Below are 23,128 nucleotides of genomic sequence, written 5' to 3'. Positions count from 1 at the left end.
GAAATGTCCCTAAAAGAAGTCTGTGCAACTTGCAAAACAGAACTAAATCAAAAACAGATTCACATATTCATGCAGATGATTTAGCAGTAATATTTCTAGCAGTGGGAGTTTGCAAATATTATCAAATCCGTGTTCATATTTTATGACAACTGACCGATGAAAACCAGAAGCTATTCTGACACATATTTTAACCCATTTTTCTGCTACCAGGATGAATATGAGCATAAATGTCTTCCTGGTTAAACTTTTGCTCATTTGAGTGAAATGTGAAGATGTGTCATGTCCTCAGCTGAGTTCCAGAACTATTCAGGATGTCATGTAGCATTTAATTTCAAGCTCCATTTAGAAAAAAGAATTAAACATCTAACCTGGAACAACTATCCTCCCAGCTGTTGGATGATTCATTTCCATCAAAAGTCCATTGTGCAGCACCTGTTAAAAGGAAATACATATATATATATATGTATATGTATTCAAAATACTATAACTTAACTAGTTCCTAAACTCAAGAGGAAAAAAAAAAAAAAGTACATATATTATCTTGTTATTTCAAAGAACATCTAAAAATAAAGAGAGCTACAATTCACATAATTTGCTTAATATGTAAAATGGAAGCCCTGATGTTTGACATTACTATCTCTATATGCATCTCAATAAATGCTTTGTAGGACTTTACATGTCTAACATATCTTTAGGCTCCTGTATCCAATATCAAGCACAAGCAACTGTGCTGCAAGCGTGTCGTACTTTCCACCACTGACAGACAAGCTAGCAATGTGGAATGAGAATTAAAACCATCACCCACTTTGCCTTTTACTCTGCAATATATATTAAGGGCATACAAGCATCTTACATTCTCTAGTTTTCTGTTACTCAGCAGGTTTTGAGCTCTTAATTGATCATGCTATGCAACGCTGTCCTAGTAGGACAGTATTTTGATATCTTTAAGGAAAGACATCAAAAGTTCACTGTTTCTTCTGTTCTTTAGGGAGTGTATGCCATAATTCAATCCTGTGTTTCTCTGTGTGTGATGACTGTTCACCACAATTTCCTTGCTATTAACCTCAACCAGAAAAAAAAAAAAAAAAAAAAAAAAAAAAGTATGATACCAAAACCCAAAACTCTCAAACAGAGAAAAAGAAATTCATAATAGCAAATTCACTGTTCAATGGAAGTCTACATCCAAAGTCAATGAGTACACCTTTTAGTTTCCTCACCTATTACTCTGACATCCTTTTAACACTGTTAGCTTAGTCATATAATCAGAAATATTAATATTCTCTGTAATTGAAGTATCCTATACAGATAAGCCTCCCACTAACCAATTGTTTTTATATCCAATGTGACAACAAATCTGATATAAAATAAGAGTGCCTTGCCAAAGATGATGGTTGTAGAAATGAAGGACAGGAAAAGACCCTTAAGTGATCACCTATCTACCTTTTCACCTTCTATTGTGAATAACATCAGCAACCTTGACTACTAATGATATGTATTGGTCTAATTATTCTTGAAAATTTCCAGTAAAGAAGATGACAAATTTCTTAATATAGCCTGTACCAGATTCTACTGTTCTTGGCATTAGATGTTTTTTTCTCCTAATACAAAATCTAAATATCTTTGTTTTGTATTAAACGTCTTCATTCTTTTCTTGTCCCCAACTGGATACAGAAAAACAATCACTAGCATCTTTATAACATTCTTTAACGTACTGGAAGATTGTAATCACATCCTCCCTCTGTCTGCTCTTTCCTAGACTAAACAAAACTAATCCTTTTAACCATTCTTTCCAGGTCAGATTTTGTGAACTTTTTATCTGGGTAGAATAGCATCCTTAAGAAATTCCCATTCTTGAACAGGTGGAGTCAAAAGGTCAGGTCAGCTTTCTCTTAGCTTGTGGGGTTCATCTATTTAGATGACATTTAGAAAGGTATTTCTGATAAAAGATGCTTGTAGAAGAAAGTCTGTTCACTGGTCTAATTGTTTGGCGCTGTACCAAATCATTGGTTCTATTTCTCTTTTGGAAGGTTAACACTGATTTTGGTAGACATTCAAGCGAGACATTCAGATTTATTTTTTTTTTCCAAATGACAGAACTGGAAAATGTAATTGCTTGTTTTAGTTCATATTTAGAATCTTTCCAGTTATGCCCTTAATCAAACAGCGTTGAAAGTTTAGTCTTCTTTCTCCATAACTTACATGTATAGGCTTTCTTAATGCATTTTTTGAATTATTTATGATCTGAATACAAGAAAACTAACTTAATTGAACTTGAAATCAACAGGACATTCAGGTGCACACCCAGTTTAGACTGCAAACTAAAAATTACATTATTTGGTTAAAGAACACATTCTCTAGCAACTAACTCAGGGTTCAACAAAATTCATGCCTTTCTGTTCCAGGTCCCTACAATCAAATTCTGATTTTGCAGACTTATAATACTTTTAAAAGATTTCTTTATATTAGTTTCAAATTCCACCTCCTTTTTCTTTACAGAATGAACTAAGGCAAGACTTTTTTATCTTTGAGGATCACTTCTATTCCCCTGTAAAAAGGATTAAAGATACGTTCTAAAACTTCCTTTCCACTTTCATGATAAGTTGATTTTCCCTTTCAGATACATTTGATCTAAAACACTGAAATTCTGTAACTCTTGTTACTCTTCTGTTTATTTTCTACAGTTATTACTGATACAGATCAATATACTCTGATCTATCTTTGTTGAAGGACTCAGTACTTATAACTTAACCTCCACACAAGGAGTCTGATGCAATGAGTCTGATGCAAAGACTGATTTTTACCCTCATCATCATACCATTTCAAAGAATTGTGTATTTCTCATTTCAGCTGTTCCACTACTAGAATTCTCAAAAAGAAAGAAGAAAGAAAAAGAAAAAACACACTTTAGTGACTCCTCCTCATGTTCTCATGTGCATTCTAAAAAATTCATAGAAGCATTCAAGACTAGAATGCAACGTTCACATCCTTTACCATTAAAGACAAGGGAAGTCTGAGAACAAATTAAGAGACAGAACTTGAAGGTCTTCTCCATTGCCTTGTACCCCTCCTATGGTTATGATCCTTCTTATGTGGTAGAGTCCTCTATCCATTTCATATCCATACACCTTAGCTCAGCATAAGGAATTGATTAATTAAGATGATCATATAAAAGGTTATAGCCATAAGTAGAATTGTTGTTGTTGTTGTTGTTATTATTATTTATTTTATTTTATTACTTTTTTCAATATGGCTTACTTTCCAGGCTAAAAATATTCTATTTCTATATTACCTGTTACCATTTGAGGTTGTGTGAATCAAATTAAAGTTTGGGTGGCATTTTAGTCTAAAATCACAGAATCTCTGATCTGTGGTTTTGTGATTTTAGACTGACTATAAAGGATCATTGTAAGCAGTAGATTACTGGAATCAGAAGCATGGTCTGTCCTTCATTAATAACTGTTTCATGCCATTTCATTTTATTCTAAATACAGTCATCCAGTAAATTAAAACAGCAACCTCTCTTGTCTGTCTGCTGGTTAATGAACAGAAAATTGATGTCACCATTTTTTAATCTTAGCTCAATGAAAACACTAGCAGTGTTCCACTGTTATCTGTGACACGTCCATGTAGAACTAATTTTTTCTGTTAATACATATTTATGTCTTTCAGCCTGACACTTGTAACTGCAAAGGCAACGTCTCTCATATTTGTATGAATATATTATTTTAACATAAAACAGTAAAAGAATACTCAGCATCCTACTGATGTGAATTGAATATAGTGTTGCTTTGAATTGTGCCATCCTGGTATGTTAGTACAATTCCTACATTAACTTTTGCTAAATAACATTATTTTTATTTTTTTTTCTGAAATTGTGTTTTCTTGCAGACTGAATTTGTAAAATGATATACCTATTATATATATGATGATGCAGAATATATGTAAATTCCTATCATTAGTTGCTGCAATTCTATTTGGAAATTATTTACTGTATATGCAGACAGTATTATATTTGCTCATGTTATAACAGGAAAATATTGTTTAGTGATGGATAATAATAACAGAAGTCATGTTTTAATTTTGTTTAGCTGGCACATGTTATTGCATGACTTTATTCAAACTACAGCAAGTAAGTTCAGAAGTGGTAAAACATTTTATAACAGAGAAATTCCCTTAGCCATCTACTTTCACAAGGATTAAATATAAACTCTACTTATTTCTCTATTCACACCTTCTTCAGAACTAATCATTCAACTGACACTACTTTTCTGCATTAATATTTATATTATCATTGGACACGTTCAGTTCAATAATTTTATTTTGATTGCAGTATTTGAGTCTCTTTTGATTCTCATTCTAGTTAAAGTTCTGCAGGAGGATCTGGATAGGCTGCACCGATGGGCTGAGGTCAACTGCATGAAGTTCAACAAGGCCAAGTGCCGGGTCCTGCACCTGGGGCGCAATAACCCCAAGCAGAGCTACAGGCTGGGAGATGAGTGGTTGGAGAGCTGCCAGGCAGAGAAGGACCTGGGAGTGATGGTGGACAGTCGGCTGAATATAAGCCAGCAGTGTGCTCAGGTGGCCAAGAAGGCCAACAGCATCCTGGCTTGTATCAGAAACAGTGTGACCAGCAGGGCTAGGGAGGTGATCGTCCCCCTGTACTCGGCTCTGGTGAGGCCGCACCTCGAGTACTGTGTTCAGTTTTGGGCCCCTTGCTACAAGAAGGACATGGAGGTGCTTGAGCGAGTCCAGAGAAGGGATGTGAAGCTGGTGAGGGGCCTGGAGAACAAGTCCTACGAGGAGAGGCTGAGGGAGCTGGGCTTGTTCAGCCTGGAGCAGAAGAGGCTCAGGGGCGACCTTATTGCTCTTTACAGATACCTTAAAGGAGGCTGTAGTGAGGTGGGGGTTGGCCTGTTCTCCCACGTGCCTGGTGACACAACGAGGGGGAATGGGCTTAAGTTGCGCCAGGGGAGTTTTAGGTTAGATGTTAGGAAGAACTTCTTTACCGAAAGGGTTATTAGACACTGGAACAGGCTGCCCAGGGAAGTGGTGGAGTCACCATCCCTGGAGGTCTTTAAAAGACGTTTAGATGTAGAGCTTAGGGATATGGTTTAGTGGGGACGGTTAGCATTAGGTCAGAGGTTGGACTCGGTGATCTTGAGGTCTCTTCCAACCTAGAAATTCTGTGATTCTGTGTGATTCTGTGAAAAGCAGAAAGTTAGAATAAAAGAAACTTTAAATATATATAATTATGATATAAAAATAAAATATGTCTGAAAAAATTAAACTTCATGCAAGACTTGTAAGGCTGAAAATCTAGATTCAAATAGGGGCTTTATCTTTGGCCACTTGAGAGTTAAACTCATTTTCCACAGGTTCACATATCACAAAAAGTGGTACAGGATCCTTTTTCAGCTTTCACAGATCCTTCAAGCAAAAAAAGTGAAACCGTCATTTTTCTAGGACTTCTTTCTTCTTTAAAATAGTAAGACATACAGACACTAACATAGTGGTTTTCTTTGTGACTTATTTGTGAGTATTGATTTATCTAAAGGACAGCTATGTAAATTATCACCATGCAGGATATGTCTTCAGGAGAATTTAAAGAAATCTGGTACTTCTTGATGTTAATCAGCTTAATCAACAGCAGTTAATCAACAGCTTAACTGCTAAACAAGCTAACTGTACATACAAAAAGGGTTGGGTGGCTTTTATTTCAACAGAAAGATTCTATTAGTGAAGTAACAAAAGCTGTGAAACAAATTAATAATGAACGTATTATTAACAAGCATTCATGTTCCTCTCAACCCTTAAAAACAAATGTCTCTGTTACATGCAGGTAAAATATTTTATTATATTACTCATGTTGCAGCACAAAGGCAGGTAGGAGAGAAACAGAAATAGTTAGTCTTTTCTCACATGGATAATGGGGTGTTTGACCACCTACTTAATATTTGGCAAATTCTGCAATTCTGCAAGGTTCATATCATATGAGTTCATTTCAGCTGTAATGTAACTGATTATGCATGTAACCAGTCACCTATGAGAATTTCTGAACTACCAGCAAGGTTTCAAACTCATTCTAGTTACTACCTAAGAAACAATAAACTTCCATATTCCAAAAAAAAAAAAAAAAAAAAAAAAAAAAGGATTTAAAAAGTTCTAGTTAATGTACACGTAGGGCCATGAGTTCTTGCGTTCTGCATATGCATTTGCACAGATACTACTTTTTCACAGTTTTTACAGTTTAATCTAGAGTTCAGTGGAAAGGATTTCCAGGGACACAAAGGAAATGATGTAAACTTTATATATATATATATATATATATTTGAAGCCACAAGATAGCTGGCTGTTGGTAAATGTAATTATAACTCATGCCTCCAAACCACACAAAAATAATAACACTGTTTTTCCTGTACATGTTGAACATAGTGCCACAGCCATAATCACCCCCTAAAGAAGTAAGAGCACATGTTGTGAACAGAATCTTATATTGGAATTGTATCCTGCATCTTAAAAACATCTCCTCCCAAAAAATAAAGATTTTAACTCATATGAAATTTGAAAAGGGAATTAAATATGTCTGTATCTGATGTCTAGCTTAACTTGGTGGTGTATTATTTGAATGAGGTTAAGAAGTAGAATGTTTTGCATATCACCATATCATGTTCTCCGCAACCCCTTTTTTTTCAGTGCAATAGTTCCAGTATTTTCAAGACCTGTTGCAACTGAAAATTATATTTCTAATAATTTTATTCTTCTGTTCTGAAACACAGCTTCTACCTTCTAATATATAGTTTACATGTTCTATTGTATTAGCAAAACACACCTCTCTCTTTATCTGCATCTACCTCACATGTTTGAAGCATCTCACCATTTTATAAAGGAACAGTACCTAGGTTATACAAAACTAAAGTTATTAATAATTTTTTTGAATGAGCGAGATCTGCTTGTTTGTTTGTTAGTTTCTGGTTTCTTTTTAATTTTTCTCTTTACTCCTGATCCTCTTATTCTGACACACTAAATTCTGTTAATATATCATAGTCCCTTATGTCACTAGCACCATATCTGTGATACTAAATGAATACAACCAAAAACCATACTTCACTGGAATGCCCTTCCTATCTATATTTGCTTTCTGCTAGGCCACTGTCTTATTGATTACTTGCTCTGGGGAATTTTTTTCCTTTTTTCGTGGGTATGAGGTGATGTTTTTGACAGTCTTTCTTATGCCGCAGCTTCACAACTTTTTATGCACATGCCATGGGCAAGAGTCCATTTTATTGACATCCCTAGAGATTGGTTGCTGATTCCTGAAGCATATATCTTTGGTTCAAAGAAATCCTGACCCACATAACCACATATTTAAACACTTCTCTGATACCTTGATTGCTGTGTCTCTTTCTTGGTCTATTACAAAATACTACAACTGGATTCTGTATCAATTCTCAGGATTTAATTTTCTTACTTCTTATTTAGTTTCTTTTGGTTGGTTGGTTTTCTCCAGTTTAATGGTGTTTCTATCAACTTATTTCTAGCTATTGAAACTTCAATACTGAACTTCAGTTTTACAATGAGCATGACAAAAAAAAAAAAAAAAAAAAAAAAAAAGCCTGCTAAGTCCTGAATTTCTTACCTGCCTTCTTGTGTGTCACTTAAGTCAAGAATTGCCACTCAGTTTGCATGCACCAGAACTAAATGTTCAAAAATGGCTATCATTCACAGTGATGAGAAATTACTTCCTTTCTGCTTTATCCCACTGTGACATTTGACCAGCTGAAGGTAGTTGAAGTCACCCATTATTACTGCATCATTAAGCTTAGCTGATTCTTTGATCTCCTTCAACATTTTGGACTCAATATCCGTTTCCTGATCAGAAGGCTCAACCGTATACTGCTCCCCCAGCTCTATGACCTAATCTGTCCTTCCTGTTCAGTTTATAGCCAGGTATTACACTCTCCTATTGATTTTTGTCATTCCAACATTCTTCTGTAATGGCTACTATGTCAAGATCCTCTTTCTTTGCCAAGAATTTCATGTCACCTATTTTTTTCCTTTACACATCTCACATTGGTGTACAGATATGTATAGGTTTTGCATGCATTTGGGAAGCAGGGAGTTGGCCACATAATTTTTTATTTAACTCTAAGGTTTGACACTATATTAGCTTTCCAGAATTTCTCAGTTGTTCCTCCTTCACTTTTATTGTACATTTCATTCTTGTTCCGTACACTTTTTGTGTGACTGACATCATTAACAGATGTCTTTAAACAGTCTGAACCCTCATTTGTCAGCTTTTCCTCAACTCCTGTATGAGGAACTACACTCATTAATTTCCTACACCAGCAATCTATTTTTACTACAGTTCAAGACAACCTGTTCCACAGAGGTTATTCCTCTTCTGTGTAAGCATCCTGATGGAAATCCTACTTCTCATCCTTCAGCTGCAATGCTGAAAATCTTCTTAAACTATGGAACCTACACATTAGCCTAAAAGCATTTCAGAAATGAAAAAAAAAAAAAAAAAAAATAAGACTTTTTACCAAGTTTCCAGGCACTATTTTAGTAGTTTCTTTTTCCGGCACTGAATACGTCCACTACAGTGAACTCTTCTCAGGCATCTTATGAAAGTCTATTCATCAAGTTCCGGCCTCACCATCTTCCTATCTGAGACTCTACTCAGCAAATTGTTTTAGTTGCCAATCTGAACCAGACAATTAATGTTTTTAGCAATTAGTTTCCCACATCATCTTTCAAATTCAGTACCTGAATTCAGTACATATGAGTGATATTTAGATGACATGTTAGTGTATTACTTCCATTGAAACTTATTGCTGCAAAATTAAAATAAAAACAATAATAAAAAAAATCCTTGCTGCTAAATCAGCCATAACATAATGCAAAAAAGAGACATTAAACAATCCAAAAAATATTAAACAATGAAAACCATTTGTGACAAAGCAGAAATGTCTTTGCCATTGCCTAATCATCAAACACATACTCATTCTTGAGAAAAAGTACTAAATTTAATTTATACCTTACAGTCTAGGTAAATGTAAGACAGCTGCTAAATACGTCTATATAAATCTCAAATGTTTTCATCAGACATATTGGAAAATAATGAGAGTAAAAGAAGATACTTTACTGACCTATTCAAGCAAAGAATAAGGTTTTTAACTATTGTGGAGAAGCAAGTATTTCAGGGGGGTTTATTAGCATATGAGACAATTAATGTTTATAATGAATAGCTGAGAGACTAATAGAACAAGGTTTTGTAACTTAGGACGAAATATACAAAAATGCAAGAGCACAGGTCTGTAAGTAACTGCATAAATTTTCTGTTTTACAAGTTTACAGACAAAATCCTGATTTCATGGGGTTTCCTGGGTGCTCAAAAATCTGTACCTTTCTCTGGTACAGCTCCCTGATGACCTCTTGCGCCATCAGTCTGGAAGTATGGCAGAGGAGAAAATCTGCCCTTCCTGGTTAAAAAAAAAAAAAATATATATATATATATATATATATATATATATATACAAGAAACAGTACATATACTCTTCAGATTCATTTTTTTCCCCTGAGAAATTAAATGTGATTGTAAAACCACACTTCTGGTGGGTTTGAATGTGTAAATCCTAAATTCACAGAAAAGCTTAAGCAAAGATGGTTGGCTGTACTGCTGTTTGGATATGAGACCTGGCTCATCCTGAGAGCAAGATGTGCTGTGGTTGCATTCAAAGCACTGGCTCTGGGATCAAAGAGCCTGTCTCCAGCTGTGGCATACTTTTAATGTATAACACTGATAACTCCAGACTGATCACCTGGAAAGCGCTATAAAAACAGATTGATTTTACTTCTGCCACAGACTGAATACTGTTTGTGCTTCTTTCAGTCAGAATTACCAGTAAGTCAATGCTGACATTAGTGTTACAAATCATTGTTTTTCCAATTTTTTTCTGACATTAGGTTATTTCAAATATTATACTCAACTTTTAAATATTATGTTTACAGTTTCTCCGCTCAAAAAGCATGTTAAAACCTAATTACAAATTGTTTAAATGTGAGTGAATGAAAAAACAATGAAGAAAAGTATCTCGAATCATTCATGAATATATTATATTTTTATATATTTATATATTATTATATTTTGGTGTCAAGAATGTCATGCGAAAAGCTTTCATTTTATTTCATTATGATTCAGCTTCCATATTAAACAACAACAGATGTTTTCCTTTGTGGAAGCTGACTTGTAAATGCAAATGACTGCAAGTGTATTCCTAAAGTAGTAATAAGCAATGAATGCTGGGCCTTCAAGCCCTACATACATGTACCAAGTGGGAGACTGGTGTGGAAGAAATACTAAGAGCCTTTCCACTGCCATTGTTTTCATACTAATCCCGTAAATATTTTGTATGTTCATTACATTGGGGGATCATATCCAGACTTGCCTACAGAGCTGGTAATGATGAAGAGAAAATTCTGATGGCTTCTGTGGGTCTTTGTAAAAGTGAAGTTTAACAGAAGTACCTTTTGCTATGTGGTATAGGAGTAAGTTGTGACTTCGGAATTAAAAATGTACTGAGGTGTTTCTCCAACATATAGGAGAAGTTTTATTTAACAATAGTGAATTGAAAGAACACTTCTCATAGTTCCATTATAGAAATCATATCAGTTTTCTCAGATACATATGCATATTATGGCAAGAATACATTTATAGAAAGAAAAAACATCTCAGCAGCCAGGAAGCTCACAAATTTATTGCTGGGGTAATAATAAGCAAAGGAGCCATTAACAACTGTGCTGTACGATCATGCTAATATATCACTTGGTTTCTGACGGTCCTTAGGGACCTCACCTGTTTCTCCCAGTACAAAGTACATAATCAGTATAGGTTTTCCAATCTTGCACGCCACACTGAGTTCCCAAGAGCCTCCTTTTAAGTACTCCATCCATCTTTCACCTGCCATGTAAGTGTTGCAGTTTATTTATACATCATTCATTGTTTTGTTAGAGCTGGTCTGTCAGCTCAGAGTACTTAACCCTTCCCAGGACCACAAAACTTGCTCATCCACAGAGGAATGCCACTTAACATTGGCACCTGCTTAGTGTTGTAAAGTACATCCAGATTGGAGCATCTCCCTGCAGACACTCAGCATGCTGCAGTCAGATATGCATTACACTTCTGTCATAAGCAGTTTATTCCTGCATACCCTTGCATTGACCTCTGTAGCCCTTCAGAAAGTGAATAGTAATCATGGTTCAAACTATAGCATAGCATATAAGTGTTTTGTATTTTCTCAGTGCTTTATGTCCTCGGCAGTCAGAGAAACATTCATCGACAGGAACTCTGGTGCATAGAGATCTTTTGCAATTTACACTCTGCCCTGTTAACATTGGTCTTCATAACAAAAGCCTTGAAGATGGAGAACTCCTTAACCATGCATACACCGAGGAGTTGGCATTCAAGAATGCTACTTGCAGGACACATAGAAAAGTATACTTAAGTGGAAAATAGCTTCCCATTTTGTATCAGTCTCTTCCATTCTTTTTTAGAAATGTAGTACTCGTGTATTTTTGTCTATGTTTCCATTATTAACATTTAATTTCATTAATTTTATTATGTGACCATAAAATTTCTCTACAATCTGAAGTAGGGCAATAATATTTGAAGTCAGGTATTTCAGAGCCATGACTGTACAAATGAAAGAGGTGATTTCTTTCAGAAACAGAACAGAAAGGAATGGAATGGGGAAGGGGAAAGGGAAGAAAGAAAAAAAAAAAAAAAAGGAAGAAGCAGAAAAGAGGGGGGGAAAAAAAAGAGAGTTTTGAAAACACTACATTTCACAGTTATTTGGTCAATAACGTGCATCAGATGATCTGCAAGAATTTAATTGTAAAAAGTGATTAGTATTTGGATGCTATTGATGTAACTGTGGGAGAGGAAAAAAATGTTTTAAAAGAGGCTTTTTATGAATGTGCAATGCTTCCAGACTTCCCTTGCTTTGAAGTTAATGATCCTACACCATTAACCTTAACAATGAAAATACTGGTCCTAAGTTTACAAAATATAACAGAAATATCAGTTGTAAGTGCTAATGTACTGAGTAACCAAATAGCCTACAGTAATGTCACCAGCTATTATGCTATACATTTTATTTATGTTCCCTTACCAAAACACAGTTCAGATGGAAAATACACATCAGCTACTTAATAGAAATTTTAGGAAAGCACTGTTCATTTCCTTAAGTCACAGAAATGTTAGAAAATCCGAAAGTTCTAGATATACCAGTTCTAGATATATTTTACTAGGTTAAAGGTTGGACCAGATGATCTTAGAAGTCTTTTCCAACCTAAATGATTCTATGATTCCATACCCCTAACAACACAGAGAATCTGATAAAGCATGAAATGTTGTTTCTGCTCTATCTTCCACATTATGTTCCCACCTGTGGTCAGACTTGTCATGTAAGAAGTAGCCTGAACTTTGTTTTGCCCTGTAAGATTCCCAGCAAGGACACCTCAGAACAAAGGTATTAGGGATTCTCAATAAACTTAAGAATCAGCAACTCCATGTGGAATTACCATGAAACTAGTACGTTTTCCTGAAAACTTATCTGCAGCAAACAGGCTGAATATAAGCCATATCAGTCCCTTGTGACATGCTTTCTTCATCTCTGTTCCCAGCACAATCATTATCAGAAATCCGAAGAGTTCAGTGTCTATACAGAGACAAAATTTCACATGCCCTCCAGAAAATCAGCATCACACCTTTTACAGATCAGCTGTTTTGAAAAAAAGTGCTGCTGAAACAAGTTGTTCAAGAAGCTATAAGGAATGAGGAAACATATAATTAGGAAAGAAAAAAAAAAAAAAAGACTGCTTAAGACTGCTTTTTCCACTTGAAGTCTTAAACTAGCTGATATGAATAAAGGTATGAAATAGTTCACCTGGATAAATTCACAGGTTCAAATGTTCTGATTTATTTGTGAAGTTACACTCATCTTTAACTCCACACTCTTGTGATGAGGACTGTCTTCTACCTCAACAGCAGTACCTGTTGTGTATTCTTACATAATTCAATATTGTAATTTGATATCATAAAAAGCATAATTGATGACAATCTCTCATGGCAGAGAAGTCTTTTTTTTTTTTTTTCCTTTAATTTAAATATAAGCATATGTCCAATGTAATTGGAACTGTGATTTGTACTTGTCTACATACTGAAGCATTTCAGAACCTTCATAACACCATCAATTAGCAACATTCACTGTATCTGTATTCACTGTTCCTTTGAAGCAGCAATTAACTTTTGCCAGAAGAAATCTCTCGTGTCAAGCGATAAGCATTATTCTAAATGTTCTGTTTGTATAAGACCTTTGACTCCTAAGTAGTACCATTTAAGCAATTAGAATTAAGGAGAATCAAACCATACAAAATGTACAGAGGTGACATGTAATCTTGTAATAAAATATACATTTAAAAAATGTATTTCTGATTAAATGTCTGATTAAAATGCCACTAGCTAATTACACAGTATATAAAAAAGAACAAATATATTTAATAATCTCCAGTTCTGCAAAAGGATTCTTCTTCTGGATCCACTTTTGGACCTATAAATCTGTTTGACTCCTTAGAATTTCCGTACAGGCCAGAAGAAGTTGGATCAGAAACAGTGTGGCCAGCAGGGCAAGGGAGGTGATCGTCCCCCTGTACTCGGCTCTGGTGAGGCCGCACCTCAAGTACTGTGTTCAGTTTTGGGCCCCTCGCTACAAGAAGGACATCGAGGTGCTTGAGTGGGTCCAGAGAAGGGCGACGAAGCTGGTGAGGGGCCTGGAGAACAAGTCCTATGAGGAGCGGCTGAGGGAGCTGGGCTTGTTCAGCCTGGAGAAGAGGAGGCTCAGGGGTGACCTTATTGCTCTTTACAGATACCTCAAAGGAGGCTGTAGTGAGGTGGGGGTTGGCCTGTTCTCCCACGTGCCTGGTGACAGGACGAGGGGGAATGGGCTTAAGTTGCGCCAGGGGAGTTTTAGGTTAGATGTTAGGAAGAACTTCTTTACCGAAAGGGTTGTTAGACATTGGAACAGGCTGCCCAGGGAAGTGGTGGAGTCACCATCCCTGGAAGTCTTTAAAAGACGTTTAGATGTAGAGCTTAGGGATATGGTTTAGTAGGGACTGTTAGCGTTAGGTCAGAGGTTGGACTTGATGATCCTGAGGTCTCTTCCAACCTAGAAATTCTGTGATTCTGATTGATGATCCTTGTGGGTCCATTTCAACTTGGGATATTCTATGATTCTATGATACTAGGAAGTTTGTGTACACCATCTCACCTGAATATCAAAGTCAGCATCTGCTATACCCTCTGGACAAAAAAAGGCAATTGAAAAATGTAGTTGTAAAATTGGATACAATTTACTAGTACTAACTCTTCCATGATAATCAATTATTGTGAAATAAGTTATGATAAATTATCTTCCATAATAACTGCCATGGAAGAAACTACCATTTACAATACCTAAATAGTAGCAATAGCAATTGGTTACGCAGAGCAACTAGTAAGGGTGATGCACTGGGCCATATGAAAATGAAATAGGAAAAATGTAAATTTTGGAACATTTAAACTTCCTGCTATGAAGATCTACATATGATTTTCAGATGGAGAGAAATTTTAAAACTAAATAAAAACATTAGAAATATACTATGCACAACAACCTTGGCTTTTCAGAAAACAAAGATTTTTCAGTGATGTGATCCACCTCTAACATCTAGGTTCTGTGATTAAGTTAAAGCCCTATATCAGGGTATTTCCAGTGAGGATCAGGTCATGCCAGAGATGATGGTTATATATAGATTTCCTAATGGGAAATCTATTCCCATAAAACTGCTAGCCTAATTTCCACATGAACTGCATAAATTGGTTTCAATTAGACAAGCTTTTTTATTATCAGAACTGAATATGTGAACCTGGCATGTTTTCTCACTTGTCTAATGCCACTAAAAAAAAGATTCCAACATTTTCCAACCTTTTGCTTCTAACTTATATCTGAAAAAATATTCTTCTGGAAGGACTAAAAAGTTCTGTCTTCATGTTGATGCTTTCTTTAGCCTCCTGAATATACTGCAGCTGAGGATGTCAGTATTTGACCAAAAGCTGTTTTTTGAAAGATGATTGCTGTTCACCAGATTCAGCCCACCCTTCACCTTCCTCCAAGCACAGTAAAACAAAAATGATCAAAACATAGTTGCCGCATAAAAATAATTTACAGTGGCTACTGACATGGACTGTACTCAAATATGTGACTTGGTGAGTTAGTGAAGAAAGCCTAAGGAAAGGATTTCTCATTGAAAAAAAAAATAATAAAAGAAAAACTAACATAGCAGGATCTTTTGCTCTGCTCTGTACATCTGGAAATTAACCTTTTGATCCACACTCACCTCAACTAATATTAGACGCTTCACTGAGAATCCTGAAGTGGTAACTGAATTTCCATAGTTATAGGCAACAGAGAGAGAGAGAGAGACACACACAGAAAGTGATTATGACTATGAGGTTTGACTATGATTTCCATTACTATGATAATGATATTTCTCCACTAACCACAGAATAATCTCAGAACAAGTGTTTAACTACCTCAGAAATCTCACTTAAAAACTTACAGTTAACACAGATGTATTCAGGGCTGGGTATATCAGCCCCTCATCTGTAAATTATGGGAAATAATATTTTCCTTTTTTTTTTTTTTTCTTTTTTGTGTTTTCTTTTTTTTTTTTTTTTAAGAATAAAAGGCACATGGGACACTGAATGATACAGAAGTGACATGGTATTGGGGCAATTTCAGACCAAAAGGCCTAAGTCATCTGCCTTCTGATTTACAGCAGCAGAGGTGAGACAAGCTGCCAGAATTAACTTGCACTACATAATAAAATCCTCAGTATTGCTGAACTTTACTGTCACTGCTCCCATATATCCATTGGCACAGATGTTCCTTATCAGTTCTTTCCTTTCTACTCACAACAAAATATTCAAAGGCTTAGAGCCCATATGCAGTGGGTTGAAGGAAAAGACAGTAATGCATTCAGAAAACATGATCCGAACGAGTGGTAGGTGAATAAGGTATAAAAGGACAGCTCAGATAATTCAGTTTTCCCTTTCAGCACTGACAAACTCTCTTTCTTCAGTCAGGCCTCTGTGTGTACAGGCAGTTGACAGTTAGGGCATGCCTGCATTCTCCCTTAATCCATCAACATACACTTGAAGAGGAAAGAGATACTCACACCATCTCCAGAAGAAATCTGGAGTTTTTTCAAGTTGGGATCATGGAGATAGCTTACTTATTTGTCCTGCATAAACACATCACTCCAGAAGACAACATCAAAGACAGCAGAAGTGTTTTAAGTGTGATGCTTGGTTTTTTGTCTTTGTAATTGCTCAGCTATTCAAGGCAATGAAGTATTTGCTAAACTTCATGAAGGTAAACCATGCAAAGCTGGGATGATTTTCAACTTTAAGAAATGTGGTACTAAGAAGAAAAATATAAAATAATTCCATTAAATAAGTTCCATATGTAACAGATACTCACATGAAGCTACAAGATATTAATGCTTATATTTACCTTGACTTTGATTAGTAAATGCCTAATTTTGATTGCAGTTTATTATAGGCAAAAAGCAAATGAGGTATGAATCTAATCTGGTCTCTCTGAAATGGCTCCACAATGTGAACCAAAGCATGGTAAATAGAGATTTTCATCAGAACCTCTAAAATACTTAGGTAAATGTACCTATGGCTGCTTAAAGGTTCACTGCAAATTAAGTAGGAATAATTTCACAAAGAGGAGAAGTATGCAACTGGGGACCTGTACAAAGAGCTGCATAATGTAATCTAGGGTTGCGTGTTGATTAGCTCAGAAGACAACAGATCCTGCTTGCACTGACATAAACAGGAGTCAGAGCAAAACCTGAAACATGCTGGGTTTCTGCTGTTCAGTCAGGTTTTGAATTTTAGCCTGCTAGTGATGAATACCAGATGGACATTCACAGTTGTCTCTTGAAAAAACTGGAGTAGTAAATACATTTTGTGAATTATCATTTATTTATTTAGATAAAAATTCTAGGTGTCAGACTACATACAGCCTTCAGGCATGTAGAAGATTTTTCTTTCTACTGCTAGGTAAGTGACGTTAGACTAATGTGATTCTGTCAGTGAAGTTAGCTGCCTGAATATTTCTCCTGAAATACTTACACTTTTCTGTTTGCACAAGCTGTCAGAGCTTGAAACTGGTATTAATGGATCTTTCAAATTCCAATTAAAATAACATGTATGTTTGTAGCTTTAAAGCCAGCTATTTCTGCTTAGAAGATATGTGCAACCACACAGTCATTTGAGACTAAAAACATAGGACACAGAAACCCCTCAAGAACTTCATCTTATGCCAGTTGTCATTCTCATAGCAAATTTCAGAAAAGAAACAACCTAATGAAAAAGAAAGATAAAAAAAAAAAAAGGTTCTTTTCTGTTCACAACAGTAGAAATAGTGAAGTTGTATTTTTCAGATTTAAGAGTATTTTTGATGGATAAGAGTATTTTTGATCCAGAAAACTGTTATTGCTCTATTTTGAAATTATATGTTTATATAGTAAAGCAAACAAAGAAAGAAATCCAGTTCATCAACCTCTTATTACTGTGCAGTACTGAGATGTCTTTAGAAGTGTTATTTTCCTTCTTTTGATAATGGCAAGATTTGTAAATGAATTTGAGAAGAACATGAAAACCATATGTTATAATTTGACAGTGGTGATCAAATGACAACAGAGATCTGTTAGCTCTTCCTTTAACTTTGTAAATATGTGTTAAAATGTTTCCCCAAATCATCACAAGGATTAACAAAATACTCTAACACATGTAAAGACAGAAGTCAAGAGGTTAGCTATCAGAATGGCATTAACAGAGTTATCAAGGAAGAAAAAGAATGCAAATAAAGAATTGAAGCTACAACTCAAAAATTCAATAGCATAATATATGTTTCTTAAAGAAAATGAGTTCCAATAAAGAAAAAAAAAATCTCTATTAGCTTTATTCCCTGTTAGCTTTGACTTCCATTTGCTGTGACATTAAATGGACATTTCAGAATCTGATCTGTTTTCAATGTTTCTCTTCATCTTTGAATACCACTAGAGAAACCCAAATGCGTCACCATCCTATCTTCTGCTTCTCTGCACTGGCATCTCAAAGTAAGAATTCTTTTTAGTTTTACTTGATCATGATGCAAGAATCTTTCTCTTAACTATCCCTACAGATCTGACAGCAGATACAGTGTTAGGGGCATGCTTTCATGCCAGGAAGTCCATAGTTAAACTTTTCAATGGAGCCACATTTCAGTTTAAACTCCTGCCATATTGAGAAGACAAACACAAGAGTTGTTTTCTCATCAGGATGTGGTGGCAATCTAAGCAAAAGAGTTCGGTTCCATCTTGTTTGAATATACGAGTTGTTTAATGGATTTTCTGGGGAATGGTGGACATTAAACTGTTTCTGAATGCTATATATTTTTTTATTTTATTTCTTAAGACTCATCTTATATTTATAGTTGTATGTAGTGTTTCAGATACACAGTTTTATGTACAGTGCATTTTAATGCTGCATTTATGCCTTGAAAAAGGATTAGTAGAGCCATCATTCTAAAAAAAATAGTAGCTGTTCCCTAGGTAATCTGAGGAGTAAATAAAATGTCTGTGTCATTCTGCAGCACTGAAATTAAGAGGTCAGCTGCCAATGGTGGCACTCTCTGAGGGACAGAGCAAGGGTGGGGAGGAAGGGCAGATGTCCCCATGACTACTGCTTGCTGGTAGTTAGTTTTATGTGCTATGGTCATGAAGGAAATGTATGGTTGTTCCAGAAACAGTTTCCTCTCAGAGATGTCTCCAATGACATAAATTAGAAAAAGAAAAAAAAATATCTGAAATTATTTGGACAATATGCAATGAATACATTATTCTAAAAATGGTGGCACTCAAGTGTTCTATAAGTAAAAGCCCAAAATCAAAGCTTCTCTTCTTGCCCTAGCACAATTTAACTAAAATGAGCACTTAGCAAATCACAACACTTTGCATATTTGCTCCACTACTTAAACTAATTTCACTATGAAGAAAGAAAATCCTAATGCAATTTTTGAAGCTCCATGAACAGAGAATGTATACTCATGCTTTTTAACACTTTCCATTGCCATATACCCATGTCAATTTGCCCATAATTCAGCTTGTTTAGGAAGGATGGTACTTGGGCTAATGTGGATTAACTAATAGCTAACAATTCTACTATTTTAATTCTATGAATTCTTGTGTCTTTAAAGCTCTGAGGAGATATTTGAATGGGGAACTAGGAAGGGAGTAACAAATGAAACAGGCACATGGTTTTCATTTGGGGGGAGGGAATCTGTTATGAAATTTACTTGACTGCTGCAGGCAATATTGGAGAATTAAATGGAAACTGGCTGAACCTTAGCTTCAAGTTTATAAAGAGCATTCACTCTATAAAGTTTCCTTATAGCACCTTTTTACATAATGAGCTTTAACTAAATTCTGTCAGCACGGAAAGTGCTTCATATGTTTTAAGATGTGTCTTTCTTCAGGAATTCAGAAGCTTTTCCTTTCAAAGGCAGAGAAGCAGCTTTAAAGGACAGCTTGAGTCTCTAAGCAGTGGAAGATATTGTACCTTTCCCATGTCTCATGCTTTCAGCTAAAGACTTGAACAGATCTGTTGCAGGATGTTGATCTTGTCAGCTGCAAGCATCCTTTATCTGATTATTCATATACTGTACTATAACCCTCAGTCTCCAGAAAACATGGTCTCTCCTGGTAGTACTGTAACAGGTAAGAAAAGTAGGAAGGACTTGATATATCCCAGTTTCATTTGTATTTAATTTTAACTTTCAATATGTTTTCTTTATTGTGGTTTTGGGCTCAGACAGCTCAGAAGGCTTACCCTTTCTGATATCTATTTGAATCATCTAGGTGCCTCCCTTTCTTTCCTCTTTGTAGCCCTTCAGGAACTTCCAGCAGGCTCAATCTTGTGTAAGTACTACTGGATGGTATAAGAGGAATAAATGAATATCCAGCATCAAGATTTGTAGTCCTCCACCTATTTTTTTCCACTTTGAGCTCAATTCAGCTCTTAATTATTATAAATAACAATGATGAACAATATTTTGTGTAGTTGTGCTTATAGAATTATCAGCGTGTGTTGTTTCAGGCACTGTATAGCCACAAAACCTCTGTTGCCATTTTAAGTAGACACAAAAGCTAAGAACCCTAATACTTCAAATGCTTCTAAGAAGGTAAGTATCTTTAGCAGTGCACAATGTTCCTGGGAACTCAAAGTAGTTATGCTGCTCATTTGTGCAGTTGTAACTGAGCTTCCATTTGCAGAACAGAAATTTTAAAAGTCAGTTGAGAAACTTTTTTTTTTTTCCTAACAAGGAACTGTGGAGATTTTGGAGTCTTCTAGACATAAAGATGTGCTTAAGAAATGTTATCTTTCTGCAAGTATTTGATTTTTCAACCCATTGTTCAAGAAAAAAGGATTAAAGGAATAAAATCTGGGGTCAAACGAGGTGTTCATTTAAATTGGAAACTAAATACTGATACTTGTATTTTGATAAAGTATAAATGAACTTGGTCTCAAAATGTTACTTTGAGATGAAGGATCAAAGTTCTAAAATTTTACATACTAAGTGCCTGCAAAGATACATTATGCTTATTTTTTCTTAAGATGAATCTATTTAAAGATTTACCAAATAATTTCAGTTGAAAAATACCATTACCTCACAAATCAACTATTGATTTGAACTTTTCAAATGGCTGTCCTTGTAAGTACTATTCAAATGAAAACACTGGAATTTCTTATAAAGATTAGGTATGCAGCGTAATTTAATTAACAAATTCATGACCATCTTTACAAAAGTAAGGAATAGCTATAATGAGGTAAAAGACAGAAAAATATATAATGCTAAATTTGCTTCATGTTCAGTACAGGAGCTAGAATCCAGCAGAAAATAATACTAACAGGTGATAATGAAAACAGAATCATCCAGAGTGTTAGAATGACATGTGTATTCTTCTTTTTTTTGTTTGTTTGTAATTTGGCAGCCAGAATTATTTCCTTGAACTCCATAAGACAATTAAAGTTTCTGGCATACTAACTCAGCAAAGGGGGAAAGAATCAATTTTACAAGTGTAAAATAAAATGTGATATTTATACCCTTTTCCGGTAGTAATCAGCACTGTCTGATGTGCAAGTAATTTGTTGAATGCCAAAGACACTTATGTCTGGCTAACAGTTGTTGGTTGATTTTGCTGAAAGCTGTGTGTCAGACCAGGAATCTGTTTGTGGTAAAACGGTTCGTGCAGGAAGGTAGGCAGCCTGCTTCCACGTTTTGAACTAATGATGTCTCTTCCCAGCAACCACATTTTCCATTTTGGACCCCTGCTCTAAGAAGTCCCTAAATTTCCTCTGAGGGAATGTGGGGGGAAGAGGGTATATTCCCTCCTCAAAGACTCAGTTCCAAAATTCATAAATTAACCAAAATGAAAACAAGATGGAAATGACTCTTTCAGATAAATTAATATTTTCTTATTTTAAGCCAAGTAATAATTGTATTTTGTCTTTGCTGCCCACAGATCTCAATATTCTTTACATTAGATAAATAGGCCTCATATAATTAAAGTATTAGCTTTTGCAAGCATTTTTATCGGGTTATAAGAGACAGTGAAATGAAGCGATATGATAGAGAAGAATGAGCTGCCATGTATGCTGCTTTTCAGAAACACTGAGAAAGTGCTGTGACAGTAGCTGAATCACAGCCAACCTCTTCCCAGCTCAACTCCACCACCCGATCTTGAGAGAGGAGAAGTACCAATTGCAAACCCTCTAATTCCTTCTCTTCCCCTTTCCCCTGATGCCCAACCTGGAACAGGAGTGAAGGGAGCAGTAATATAACTATGCTGGTAGAGGAGCTGCTTTATACCCTACAAGAATGCCCTGGAGCACATTGTAATCCAGCCATGACTGCATGCCAGAGGCCACACAGGAGCTGTGTGGCACAAACTGGGAAAGACCCCAGGTTCCCAGTACAAAGATCTAACTCTTGATCATAAGACTACCCTTTATTCTTCCTTAATCCTTTATTTTATTTTCAGTAACATGATAGATTCTATTCTGCCTCATAACCCCATTAGTGCTGCATGCCAGTCCCTGGCCCATCTGCAACCATCCTGAAACCACTTCAGATGGCACTTTTTCAAGCCATGCTAATCAAAATGAAGTATCTCTCAATTAATTATCCCTCTACAACCTGCATTCCAATCCCTCTCCATAATTGACAATTACTTGCCCATTCTTCCTCACAAAGGCCAGAGTAAATTGGATAATTTTAGCATTCGTTTTATTTTGACTGTTCCTAAATTTAACGTGGGAAACTCTTTGCACCTCCTCCTCTTTCTGTTTTGGTAAAACAAGTTAGTTAGAACCTATGTCTTCACAATTAAATTTTCAACAACACATTGGTAAGGTCACTGCCTCAGCTGTTTATTGATCTCATTATTACTAAAGCATGTGGTTATAGCTATGTCTGGCCTTTTATCACATTATTTTAAAACATGTATTCAAACCAATGTATTCAAAATATCAGTTTTAATATAAACATTATATATTAAGGCCTCCTCTCCAATTTCTTCCAGACCAACATGTTGCAAAGTATTTCCCAGTTCATATTAAACACACATGAGAACATTTGCACTCGTGATTAGGAATCAGCTCTTGACCTTCTAAACTTGTATTGTTCCCCGATGAATGCTCTGGTTCTAATTCCCCAGAAGGCCATGACCTGCTGAGTACCCAAGGTCAATTAAAATGAAGTTCTTAAAGCTTTCTCATATGAATTCTAACATGCTTTCTAAGAATTATTGGCTTAAATTTAACCCTCTCTGTTTTAAAAGATTTTTCTAATATGAGTTTCTGGTTATTCTGAGCAGCTGAGTATGCTGCATATGCAGTGGTTCATTCCCTGCACAAAACAGCCCTTCTGGCTTATCACCTTCCCCTTCATCACTCTCTCCTAGAATCACAAGAATTAGA

At 35.6% G+C, this 23,128-nt stretch overlaps 1 protein-coding gene across 15 annotated transcripts in view; it reads right to left on the bottom strand.

Annotated features, from left to right (window-relative positions):
- Positions 1–23,128, bottom strand: part of SUGCT (succinyl-CoA:glutarate-CoA transferase) — a 324,219-nt gene that overhangs the window by 49,223 nt on the left and 251,868 nt on the right. For 13 of the 15 annotated variants that reach the window (XM_038174164.2, XM_038174160.2, XM_038174159.2 and 10 more), the window contains one exon: positions 369–432. The exons of the other annotated variants lie outside the window; for them this stretch is intronic. In XM_038174164.2, the coding sequence (XP_038030092.1) occupies positions 369–432 (64 nt within the window). The remainder of the gene's footprint in view (positions 1–368; positions 433–23,128) is intronic. 15 annotated transcript variants of the gene reach the window in all.

The sequence above is a fragment of the Anas platyrhynchos genome, chromosome 2, assembly GCF_047663525.1.
Source record: "Anas platyrhynchos isolate ZD024472 breed Pekin duck chromosome 2, IASCAAS_PekinDuck_T2T, whole genome shotgun sequence".
NCBI classification, from domain to species: domain Eukaryota; kingdom Metazoa; phylum Chordata; class Aves; order Anseriformes; family Anatidae; genus Anas; species Anas platyrhynchos.
Note: the sequence above shows the minus strand (reverse complement) of the source record. Positions and strands in the feature narration are given on the sequence as shown.